A 12,676-nucleotide genomic window follows, 5' to 3' on the forward strand; every position below is an offset into this window, starting at 1 on the left:
AGCAGGGTGACAACAGATCCCAGGGCCTTCACGCAGGGCCGTGGGTGGCAGGACCTCGCCAAGTCGCGTATCCTGGCCTCATTAACGGCACGGACGTGCGTGTCATCTCCTGTGCCTCTTCCTCAGCGATGAGGAAACGCAGGCCCAGACAAGGCAGGTCCTTCAGAAGCAGGTTGGAGCATGTAGCCCCTTCCCTGAGCCCACCAGCATGCCTTAAGTCTGGGTCCTGGCAGTCTGTGCCACAGGCCAGTGCCCGGCCCAGTAGCCCCTGGCCACTGTGTCCCCTCACAGGGAACAATTTCACAGCACCAGGATTCAGCCAGCAGCCCCCGTGGCCCCTGCGCCCAGCCACTGCCCACTCTTGATTCCTGCTTATGCTGTGCAACATAAAACAGGCAAACCCAGGCAGCCGGCTGCTCCTCGGGAGGGAGCCAGCAGCCACCTGTGCTTCTGAGGGCTCCAGGACAGCGGGGTAGGGGACGTGGTTTTCCCAAGGCATTTTGGCAGGTCGGGTCAGCTGAGGTCCAGTTTCCCCCAAGGCGTTCCTGGGGAGTGGCCCACTGCTCCCACAGGAATTTCAGCAATCAACAACTCAGGGTGGTTGAAAAACTGCCTTGTTGGCAAATGACCAGGAGGCAGGGGCCAAAGGGGCCTGAATTGTCTCAAAGCTGCTCTGGGCATAGTCTGAAGACACCCTGAGGTGGCGTGTCAAGGCCCTCCAAGGTCACAGCATCCACCCAGCCTCCAAATGCCCATGGAAGTCATGTGCCCTCCCCATAGCGTGGCGGAGCTGCCGTGGTGGGCCTGTGGGCCCCGAGACCCTGTCCGGACCAGTTCCGGAAGTGTCACTTTTCCATGGCATTCTAGAGGCAGAGCACACAACCCAGGAGACTCTGGGGGCCTTGGGGATCCTAGCCGGAAACTAAGGAAGAGGAGGAAGGCCCGGGGAGGGGAGTCTGCAGGACCAGCCATGGGGAGTCCTGCCCCGAGAGGGGTTGCAGAGGGTCAGCCCGAGACCAGTGCCAGTGCTCTGGGGCCTTGGACACAGCACCAACCAGCAGGAGCAGGAGGCTCAAGCTCCAACTCCAGGGACCACGCTCCACTGCTGCAGGAGGGAGAGCAAGGCAGGCATGTCTGCCCAGCACGAGTGGCGATATCACAGAGACTGCACGCGTGTACACCCATCATAGCCTGTTCTCACTGCTCACGTGCACACCCCATCATAGCCTGTTCTCACTGCACGCGTGCACACCCCACCCCAGCCTCCCCGTTCTTACTGTCCACATGCACACCCCATCACAGCCTCCCCGTTCTCACTGCACGCTTCAGGAGTCCTGAGCAGCCTAGTGGGCTAGCTGGGGGCCAGTGGCACAGCTTACGGTTCAGAGTGGCACTGGCCTTACCTGAAGACAGCCACCAGGAAATACCAAGGCAGCACGTTTAATACCCCAGGCACACTTGCCCCTTGCCGTATGTCCACTAGGAACCCGAGTCCCTGGCCGTTTAAGGCCTGCAGCCCACGAGTGCCTCAAGCAGCAACATCCTGATGACGGATGACATAAATTACTCTACTGGTGCAGTCCTGCTCTTTCTGGGGAACTGGTGACATGCAGCCCAACCTGCTTGTGGCCCCTCGTGGGGCATGGGGAGAAACGGCTGATGCAGCCAGCACCAAAGGACGTCCCACAAGCACAACAGAAAACCCCTGTCCTTGGGGGCTGAGCGAGCCACCCTGGGCCCACAGCGGCTAAGGCTGCAGCACTTCGTGAAGACGGAGGAGCCAGGCCCTGGTCTTGGGCAGGAAGCAGGCCCCATGAGGCCCTGGAGGAGCTGCAGCCCTGGGCACCGTCTCAGCTCAGGTGTGTGGCTTTCCTGGCACAGGCTTCAGGCTTCAGGGTGTGACCCAGAAACTCCTTTGGCCACCTGTGCCACAGTGTCCGGGACAGGAGCCTCTCCCTGGCCAAGCCAGGGCTCAGAGTTTGCTGTTCTTCTGGAACTGGGCCACCAGGCTAAGGACCTGCTCGGAGGCCTTGATGGTCTTACAGCTGAGGTAGGCGGTGCTGTTGGGCGCCGTCTCCTCCAGGAAGTAGCGGTAGTTGACCATGAGGCCGCAGGAGCCCGTGAGGCCCCGGAGGCTGCTGTCGGCCATCCAGTTGATCCGCCACAGCACGGCCCCGTTCTGCAGGTGGAAGTTGGCAACGGGGTTGAGGGCATAGCCGCGGTGCTTCTCTCCGTACAGGTACCAGGCGCACAGCCTCATCAGGGGTGCCTGCAGCGCCCGGACCAGCTTCTCCGACTTGGCCCACTCGCTGCTGCTGAGCAGACCCCTGAGGGTCTCGTGCACAGGGTCCCCGGTGAGCTCGGCGAGCTCCCTGCACTCAGAGTCCGAGAACAGCTCGTTCCGGCCTCGCTCCTTCGCCTGCGAGCTCAGGAGCCCCAGCAGCCACTTGGTGAAACCAGGGATGGGTGACAGACTCGAGAAGGCCCCCAGGTGAGGAAACTCTTTCTGGAGGGAGACGGAGAAATCACACACTCAGCAGGGGAGGCAGCGACATGCGAGCGCCGCTCACCTCCCTGGGGACCACTCCGTGTGGTGCCAGACAGTGACGGTGCCACTGAAACCACAAGTAACCATGGTAGAGGGGCCTGACCCACCGAGCCTGACCCCGGCCCATCTCCCACACCCACTCTGCCTGCAGGCGCCTCTGTGGCCCTAGGGCCTACGCTGACGCTTGGCATAGAACTACCAAGGCCAGGCAAGAGGACACTGCCTCCCCAGCTGGGCCCGTGCGGGACAGCGTGGCAGGGGAGTGCGTGCAGAGTGGATGTGTCTGCCTGGCACCCGCACAGCCTCGTGGGGGGAAACAGCTGACAGAACACAGAAGTGGAGGGCCTGGTGTCCGGCTGGACGACACAGCTCTGTCACAGTGAGTCCAGGGGCTGCGGTGCCCGGGCCAGCTGCCGCCCGACTGCCTTCCCTGCGGCCTGAGCTGGCAGCGTTTCCGTGCAGGGACTTAAAGCCGGAGTGCTGGCGACAGAGTACGGGAGGGCACTCCACAAGGTCTTGGAAAATGGAATTAAAAAGTTAACTTCTTTTGGATTTTGAAATCCATGTGCAAGTTTCTCATAATACACATTTTCTCTGATTATTCTCAATACCCTTTGTACACGGGGATTTTTTTTTTTTTTTTTGCACCAAAATAAAACCCTCTTCTAGTTTCTTTTTCCAGCAAAGTTTTGAAGTACCCATTTCTGTTTTCGACATTTAACAGAGCTTCCGTGGCAGGCACATGCAGGGAAGCCAGAAGCTGCCCAGAGCAGAGCCAACGACCAGCCATCCTGTCACTTCACCTGTGACTCTGCGGCACAGCGGGGGTCCCAGTGGACAGCGAATGAAGGCCTGACCAAGCTGCAGCTTGGGGCTGCCCGGCTGGCCCTCTGCTCCTTCCCCTTCCTGCGGTGCCCGCCTTCAGCAGCAGCAGCAGCAGCAGCAGCTCCCGAGCCACAGCCGGAGCTGGCTCGAGGCCGCGGGACCAGGCTTACCTGCAGCTCTTTGACGACCCGCTTTATGAGGAACGTTCCCAGCTCCACGCCCTGGAGCCCCTGCTGCGTCAGGCTGATGGAGTAGAAGATGGCACAGGCAATCCTGTCCTTGTCCTCGGTCTCGGACGGAGGCTGTTCCTTCACTATGGCCTGGAAAACAGCGGTGCTGAGAGCTGGCTCGCTGCTCTCCAGCCACAGCCACAAGCACGGCAGGCTGAACCACACACACGGGGCCGAGAGAGGACGGAGACGGCTGGGCCTCCAAGCCCTGCACCACAGCCACCTGCACACAGCTCTGAGCATCACTCAGCCCACAGCAAGGCACACTTCCTCTCTCCAAGCAGCCCCCAGCTGCCCCAGACAGGTCACAGTGACTTTAGTCCCACCCTGGGTAAGAGCGCCAACTCCACCAACCCAGCAGCTGGGAGCAGGAACGCGGCCCCTAGGCCCTCAGCCTCCCAGTGCCCCCACGAGGGAATGCTGCGCAGCGCCGGTATGGGACGCAGGCTCACCTGCTCAGCTCCCTGGCAGGTCACAGCGCCTCTGAGTCCCCAAGCTCAGCTGCTCCCACACCCGTCCCATGTCCCCCGAGAGCCCCTCTCTTATTCTGGGTCCCTGTACACCTACCCCAAGTCTCCAGGCTCAACTCCTCCCCTACCCGTCCCCACCTCTGTCCCCCCCGAGAGCCCCTCTCCTACTCAACTGCTCCAGTGCATCTGCCTGCTGGTTCCTAAATTCGCGTCTAACTCCTGCTGGAGCTGAGCAATCAGGCTGATTCCCGCAGACCCCCTGCGTGGGCACAACTACCCTTCTCCCAGCCCTCCAGGGCCCCAGGTGTCCTTCCAGGGCCAGTCTCAGCTGTCAGTCCTGCCGCCCTGCCCCCAGCCGTCCACCCAGCCCGTTTGCATGCCTGGCAGCACATCCGGAGAGTCTGGCTCGCCAGCTAAACTGTCCTCAAGGTCAAAGAGACTTATTTGTTTTTACAGGATAAAGCCAAATAAAAGAGAAAAGCAGCTGTGCCTCTGGGCCGTCTGTCGCGCAGTCACCTGGATGTTGCTGGAGATGTCACTGGTCAGCGCCACGTGCAGGACGACCAGCGGCTCCCCAGGCGTGGAGCAGTGAGAGAAGTAGTAACACCTCCTGTAGGGCCCCACGCGCCGCTTCATGTCCATCCAGTTCCTCACGGGGTGCACAGCCTCAGATCTGACGGCAGAGCCAGGGGTAGGGGAGTCACTGCTGCGGCCCCCCACTCATCTACTCACTGCAGACAGCCCCCAACCACGGTGCTACAGGTCATGCAACGGCTCACCTGGCTAGTCCTCAGCCTGTAAGTGCTGGCATCCCACATGGGCACCAGTTCACATCCCAGCTGCTCCACTTCCCATCCTGCATGTGCATGTGGCCTGGGAAAGCAGTCAAGGACGGCCCAAAGCCTGGGGACCCTGCACCCACGTGGGAGACCTGGAGGAAGCTCCTGGCTTTGGACTGGCTCAGCTCTGGCCGTTGTGGCCACTTGGGGAGTGAACAAGTGGATGGAAGATCTTTAACTCTCCTTGCCTCTGAATAATCCGACTTCACAACAAAAATTGATCTTTAAAAAAAATATATATGCAGTTCTAATGGGATCATCTGAAAACTCAGAGAATCATTTTAAGGTGGGCTGGCGCTGACTGAGGAGCCACATCTCATTGTCAGCTCCACTGTCAAGAGTAGCTGGGGGGCTCAAGAAGCACTGACCTCCGACACCCCGGCTCCCCCCAGGCTCTCCCTCGGGGTCACGTGGGAGGCACAGAGCGGCTCCCCACAGGCTCTCCCTCGGGGTCCCAGCGGGACTGACTTACTCGCTGATTCTCTGAAGCACGTCACACGACGAGTGCCAGGTGACCCGCTCCAGGTTCAGGAACCCCGAGGAAAACCACTCTGAGAGCATGCCTTTGAGCACCCCGTTCATTTCCTGCGGAGGAGACAAAGCGTCAGTCCCCTGCTCGGCCAGAGGCCGTGCAAGACCATCCTCTAACAGCTTCTGCCAAGGGGATGTGGGGCACACAGCAGTGGCAGTGCCAGTCTGCTTGTGTATGCTGAGCGACTGCGGTCCACTGCACCCGGCAATGGGCATACTCCACTTGAACTTAGTGGCCAGAATCAGATGTGTTCCACCTCACTCGCCCTGGGAAACTCACTCAACACCAAGCCCGCGTAACTGTGACAGACGCGACAGGGACAGCACAGCACTCGGGTCCCGATCTCTTGGGAACCTTCTGCGACGCGCCAAAGCAGCAGTCCTGTTCCCTTAGAAAGCCCAGCACCTACTCCAGGTGCCTGCCTCGCCAACTGGAAGATGCACAGCTCACAGCTGGCTGTCTCTGAAGCCAGCACGCACCCTTCCAACGAGTGCAGCTCAGTCGGCAGCATGCCTCGCCCGTGGGACACACACTGCTGTATCAGGCGATCCTGCACGGTAGAGGTGTGGAATCACTCCGGCTATCTTATCTGCTTTCAGGAATCACTTGAATCAACTTTACCATCATGCATTTGTGGGCCTAGTGTGATGGCTAAATCCTAGCTTTGCACATCCTGGGATCCCATAAGGCATATGGGCACTGGTTTGTGTCCCAGCTGCCCTACTTCCATCCAGCTCCCTGCTTGTGGCCTGGGAAAGTAATTGAGGATGGCTCAAAGCCATGGGACCCTGCACCCATGTGGGAGACCTGGAAGAAGCTCTTGGCCCTTGGCTTTGGATTGGCTCAGCTCTGGCCATTGCAGCCAATTGGGGAGTGAACCAGTGGATGGAAGATCTTTCTCTGTATATTTGCCTTTCCAATTACAATAACAAAAACCAAATGAAGCATTCATCCAAAACCTTGCAGCCGGAGTGGGAGTTCACGGTGGTGCAGCCTCAACCAGTCACAGCCCCCACAGGCAGCGACACACTGCCCGCTACCAGAGCAGAGGGCACCCTGAGGGTGGCCGACCTGACTCGTCCCCTCTCCCACATGAACAGACACCTCGTTTCCTAGCCGGGGCCAGCACTGCCCAGAAGCCAGCCCCCACTGCGGGTTCGGGTCGCTGCCTGACCGAGGCCTGGCCATGGAGGTGTGTGTGAGCAGGGGCATCCTGCCATTGTGGTTTCCCAGGGCGCAGCCTGAGAGCCTCAGGAGAGGCAGTATGTTCCAGCCCTTCCACGGGGCGAACATCCCTCATGCCACTGTGACTCGGGGCCTCTGTCACAGCTCCTGGCAGCCATCATTCAGGGGGTGAGCCCCCGTCGGCCTGGCACAGAGCGGAGCTGACTCACAAAGAACGCGTGAGAGAACTCCCGCGCAGGCCACTTTCCTGATGGCTGTGGACATTACAGGACAGTGTCACAGTTTCAGTCTGGGCAAAATGTGCCAGGAATCAGAGCTGTCCCGAGGACAGGATGTGGGTGAGGGGGCTGGCACGCAGGTGTGCTCCTGGGGGCAGTGAGGTGGGCTGCCGCCGTGTCCTGCGGCTCCTCAGGATGGTTAGCACCCAGTGGCCGAGACCAGAGCGAGACGCTGGCAACACTCAGATTCAGAAAGGTTTGTCCTGTGCCAGCTCGCCTCCCCAGCCGCCCGGTTCTATTCTGGGCTGCTGACGGCTACAAAGTGTGATGCTGGTGCGGAGAAGTGGGAATCCAGGGGAAAGGTGACAACCGGCTGGGTGCTGACACTGCCCGCAGCTGTCAGGGCTGGCTCAGAGCACGTGGGCAGCCAGGCCGCTGGCCACCGAGCAGCACAAACTATCGTATTAATGTTTGCTTCCTGTGCAGTCCACCTGCGGCAACGTGGCCATGCGGGCCCTGCCAGGCGTGCCAAGGTCTGCGCCAGCCCTCACGTTATCCTGATGGCTAGTTCTTGTCTTGGGCGACATCAGAGAGAACGCCCCAGACGTTCCACGTTAGCCTGTCTTCAGATGGACTTGGGTGCCTGGCCTGCCCACCTCCAGGGTATGGGTTTTCAGGTTCAGAAGCCCCGGCTGGGGAGGGGAGCGGGAAGCCGGGGTGAGGGGAGCTGGAAGCTGGGGGGAGGGGGACACCAGCGACTAGGCCTCCCACTCTCCCTGCGGTGCCCGGGCACGGGTCGGGGGCATTCTTTCCTAGGTTCTTGTTCAGCAAAATGAGCATCAGAGTTATCAAGCCCCTGCTCCACCAAGGGGCTGCACAAACGGTCTCGCATGGGTGGTGGTATCCCCTGTGGGCGACAGAGCTTCTCTCAGCCCTGTCCCCATGCTGCCAGGAAGCCCACACACCGCTAACTTCCCGATTCCCGTGTCTGAATGGCCATTACGTCGCTGCTTCCTGGAACACAGGCCAGCCAGGCCCTGCTGCCCGGGTTGACCATCGCTATGGGAGGCAGTACCTCAACAGTGTCTCCGGGGACACCCTAACGCCGGAGGCCACCCCCACGGGCAGCCTTCACACAGCCACACAGACACCAGAGGGACTGTACCTGACACTCGCATCTGCCATCTCCACACCGGGCGTCAGACCCAGGGCTCAGCACACAGCGCCTCTCCATGCACCAAGGCTTTAGCCAGGCTCCAGATCCCTCTGCACACTCCCCGTGACCATCAGCCTAGTCCAAGCGGGCAGACTAGCCCCCAGCCACTCCCCTCTCACAGTGCGCGCCCAGTCCAGCCAGCAGGGGCCGGGTAAGCAGTGCACCTGTGTAACCGGTGCAGGGTACATGGCAGGAGCGTGTGGAGACCACTCCTCTGAGCACACTGCATCAAAGCGAAGCCTGGGGGTCTGGGGATCCCAGGCTAACACTCCGGGTGCCAAGCTCCTGGAGCTAACAGACTTGCTAAGGCACAGAGTTCGAGTCCCACTGCCTCGTTAACATGGCTGCCAAAACCCTGAACAAAGTCCGAGAATCCGAGCGCCAGGGGACCGCACAGGGCGCCAGGCGACGTCCAGCACCGAGTGAGCTGATGTGGGCTGTGCACGCCGCGTGCGCCGACTCACTCCTGTGGGTTCCTCTGCTTGACCAAGGCCCTGTTCCGCTGCTGCCAAGGGTGGGGGCTTTTAGGCTAATCTGTACCTTCTCCTCAGTTTTGCTGCAAATTTAACACTGCTCTAAAAGATAACTATTTAATAAAATGGACTGCGGGCACTAAGCAGTTGTGTGACAGGACACAATACTGGATTCGAGGCGACAATTTCCTTGGACAGAGAAACAAGCCCTCTCAGGTGACCTCAGTGATGGAGGATCAGACGTTCTTCACGTAGCCGTGGGCAGCAACGGAGAGGTACGAACTCGCAGCAACGCGACCACCGAGGGCAAGCAAGCATCTCACAGAGTGGGAACTCAGCACTGGGGGGCCCTGGGAGAGCGGCCCCTCATCTGACAGCATGACCCGCTCGGCCTCCTGCCTGACTTAGCCAGCAAGTGGAGATGGAACGAGGAGTGTGCCAGGGCTGGTCTCAAGCAGGGACACTCGGGAGCCCATCACTTTGTCTGGGAAGTTCCTGCTGTTCAAGGAAACCAGCTAGCTGGGGAGATAACCCTCATGAACCTGGGGCAAGTGGAACTCCAAAGGGTGGGCCATTCCACGCCGACCCACACCTGCCAAGCACAGCCATTCCATGCCGACCCACACCTGCCAAGCACAGCCATTCCACCCCGATCCACACTGACTGCGTGCTCAGCTTAACACACTGAGACGCAGGCCTGACCATGCTGCGTATGGCTAACCACTGTGAGGGCTCTGCGCAGGAATTGCACTGAGAAAGGGGTGTGGGTGACACACGGGGTCACTGACAAACAAGCCAGCGCAATGCCCAGGTCCCTGACTGCTTCTGTCTTGAACTCTGCCCGAGTTTGATGTATTCCAGGACCAAGATGAAACCTCGTGATACAGGCTGAACTCACACCGCACGAAGGGGACAGAAACCCGGGCTTGGGTGGGTGACCACACAGCCTGTCACCCAGTGGTGGCTGAGAACGAAGGGGTATGTGACCCCAGTGGGAAGTCAAGATAATCACTTGGCTGCTCAGATTTCTGAAAATGCTAACCCCCACAGACGCCAGATCTTCCTGCACACTGCGGCGGGTCCTTGTCCATCCCTCAACACCAGCAGCACAAGAGGGCTAACGGGCACTGCCACGTTATGTTGAGTGCCGGCATTGCCACACTTCAGGGCTGCACTAGGCGAGGTCAGGGCCCGGCCCAAGGTGTGCCACAGAAGCAGGTGGACACTGGCCACTCCTGGACGCGCTGGCGACCTTGAGATCCACCCGTGGGGGTGCGCTTCCCAGGCCCTACTACAGCATCTGACCCTCGGGGGCGCCCAGTCAAGTTCTGCGAACTTGGTCCAGGCGTTCGCTCAGTTCCACAACAAACATTTCCACTGCCCCGAAAAGCCACCAGGGACGCGGCCGGACAGTCCCCTTAAAGGCGGGGAGCACTTAGGAGGCAGCACCTACGTAAGGGCTGCAAGGCGCGCCTGGACCGGGGCAGAGTGTGGGGGCCCCTCCGCAGCTCCGGGCGGGACGCCCTGAGTGGGGGATGTCGGGGCGGCCCGGGCGGGGCCTTACCCGGACGTGCGGCCCCTCCACCAGCTTGAGGGCCTGCGCCTCCAGCAGGTCGGCGCGCAGCTGCACCAGGAAGCGCACGCCGCCGTCCAGCTTGCTGATGTGGTGGAAGAGGCCGCGGTAGCGGGGCACCAACGCGTAGCGGAGCCGGTCCTCGGCCTGCAGCAGCACGGCCGCCTCCCGGGGCTGCTGGCGCAGCTGCAGCACGCCGGCGCTCTGCTCGGCCACCTGGCCGTGGTCCACGCCGAAGCCCTGCGCCAGGCGGCCCAGCAGCTCGGCGCGCTGCGCCACCTCGGCCAGGCCGCCGTAGAAGCTCACGAAGTCGGCGCACTGGCCCTCGGCGGGCGCCGGCGTCTTCTCGCGCAGCTCGTAGGCCGGCATCGGCGGCACGGCGCGGCGCAGCACTTCGTCCATGGCCCGCTCGAGAGCGCCGGCCGCCCCCGGCCCGCTGGACAACTGGCGCCCGTGCGGCCGCGGCGGCCGCTGGGGGAGCCGCAGCGGGAGGAGCCGCCGCGCCGTCAAGCCGGGGCCCAGGCCTCGCATGGCGAACGGCGACAGCTGCCCGGGGCTAAGTCGCCAGCGCCGCCGCCGTCCGCTTCCGGCTTCCGGCGCGCGGGCACCATAGGCTGGGCGGGCGCACGGGGCAGCGCCGAGGCCAATGGGAGCGCGGAGCGACGGGGCGGCGCCCGCGCGCGGCCAGAGGCCCGCCGTGGCCGAAGGTCGCGGCAGGTGGCGGTGGCCGCCGGGTTCCCTGACAGCTGACCCCGTCTGAAGTCACCTTCCCACTCCCTCTGGTCTTCCCCGCCCGCACACGCGCCTCTCCAAGCCCGCATCCGCGGGGCTCCCCTCTGCAGGTGCATCAGCTGTCACCCCGGTTCATTGGGCTCCGAGCTTCCTCCTCTTGTCTGAGCCTGCCCAGGGATCAGGTCTCCTGGGATCGGGTCTGGCACGCGGTCCCGGGAGCCCTGGTCGCCTGCTTACTGCCTGAGCAGACAGCCGTGGGCTCATCCTTTCCAGCCTGTCCCTGTTGCCTTGGCTTGCATTCACTCAGTAGAGTGTGTCCTAACCACTGGTTGGAGGGCACGTCCAAAACCTAATGGGAAAATGGAATTAAAGGATAAATTTGGGTATAAACAACTTTGGACTTCATGGATCCTATGATCATAATAGGTATTTTCCATGAAGTTCCCGAATCCTCGGGCAGTTTACAGCCTGGAGGAGGAGGCCGGCCACCAAGGACCTGGAAACTGGGCAGCGACTGCGGGGTTTATTATGGCCTTTAGGGACTCCTGAGCCTGGTTCCTGCAGTGCCCCCGGGGCTCTCTGAGTCACTTCCTGAGGAGTGTTCTCCATTTTTCATCTAACTTGGACACCTGCTCAAAGACCGAAAGCTTTAGCACCACACAGCAGTATTCCCTGCCCTGTTATCGCATGCAGGCTGTACATTATTCTGTCCATTTCACAGGTGGGAGAATGGAGGCTCTGAGCAGGTGAGCTGCCCAAGGGGTGAGCAGAAGGCTGTCTAAGCTGCTGCCTTGGTGCTGTGCCACTTCCCATGTTGAAGCCGCGTGCAGGGTAAGGCGCAGCCTGCATCCCTCCCCTTGGGTCTGAGTGGGCCTGCGCAGTGGCAGTAGAGCTCTTTGCTCAACGTTTTGGGCTGACTGGTTACGCAGCATTTGGAACTCGTCCTAGCACCGCATCTTTCATCTGCTGGATCACTCCTCAGATGCCACCAAGGCCAGGGCTGAGTCAGTCTGAAGCCAGGAGCCAGGAGCTTTCTCCAGGTCCTCCATGTGGGTCCCAAGGCCTTGAGCCATCCTTTTCTGCTTTCCCAGGCCACAAGCAGGGAGCAGCCAGGAGCACACCTTGCCCTCTCGGGATCCTGGTGCTTGCAGGCAGGCGACTAGCCTGTGAAGCCACTGCGCCCGCCTCAATCTCCTGGGTATTGCAGTGCTCTCTGTCACGACATGTCCCTCTGTCCCTCACCTGGGCAGCTGCATCACACCAAGTGTCACCCCACACATGCCTTATCCCAGACCTCCCCTCCCTGGCTGCCTGGTCCGCTGCACAGTTCCTAGTTTTGGCCCCATTGTGACTGTAACTGCCGAAGCCCAGGGCTGCCCCTCTGAGGGTGGCCAGTCAGCCACAGAAGGCATGGCGTGCTGCTGCCTGGGGACCAGTCTCGCACCCTCAGCTGCCACATCACCCCCGGGGCTCCGGGCTCACAGCCTTGTCAGGTGCCCAGCTGTGGATCACAGCCATAGCATCCTGGGTTGCCGGCAGCTGTGCCACACCCTGGGTGACCTGTCCCTGTCACAGGCTGTTGGTAGAGGACGCCCAGAGTTTAGAAATCTGGACTGAGTTTCTCATAGAGAGAATGGGGGTTTATCACAGCCCAAACCGGAAGAGCCCACTGCACATCCGGAGGACGAGTGGTGCACTGACATTGGTCCCCACAATGGAAAACAACCGTGGCACAGGACACGCATGACACAAAACGGCAGAGGCACACATACCTCAGCGACGTGGCTCCAGCAGAGGTGAGCTAGCCAGAGGCCAGCCCCGGGAGCCCACTGGTG

General features: G+C 61.1%; 1 protein-coding gene across 2 annotated transcripts; it reads right to left on the reverse strand.

Annotated features, from left to right (window-relative positions):
• Positions 1-1,424: 1,424 nt before the first annotated feature.
• On the reverse strand, positions 1,425-10,676 carry MLYCD (malonyl-CoA decarboxylase). Of its 2 annotated transcripts, XM_040982303.1 has the most exons (5): positions 10,101-10,676; positions 5,385-5,497; positions 4,590-4,746; positions 3,544-3,693; positions 1,425-2,506 (listed from the first exon to the last, which is right to left on the reverse strand). In XM_040982303.1, the coding sequence occupies exons 1-5, from the start codon at positions 10,638-10,640 to the stop codon at positions 1,973-1,975; spliced, it is 1,494 nt and encodes a 497-aa protein (XP_040838237.1). In that variant the 5' UTR covers positions 10,641-10,676; the 3' UTR covers positions 1,425-1,972. The 2 variants fall into 2 exon arrangements, with proteins under 2 accessions (XP_040838237.1, XP_040838238.1); XM_040982304.1 differs by lacking the exons at positions 4,590-4,746; positions 5,385-5,497.
• Between the last annotated feature and the right edge of the window lie 2,000 nt (positions 10,677-12,676).

The sequence above is a fragment of the Ochotona curzoniae genome, unplaced genomic scaffold, assembly GCF_017591425.1.
Source record: "Ochotona curzoniae isolate NIBS_2020 unplaced genomic scaffold, NIBS_Ocur_1.0 contig_3622, whole genome shotgun sequence".
NCBI lineage: Eukaryota > Metazoa > Chordata > Mammalia > Lagomorpha > Ochotonidae > Ochotona > Ochotona curzoniae.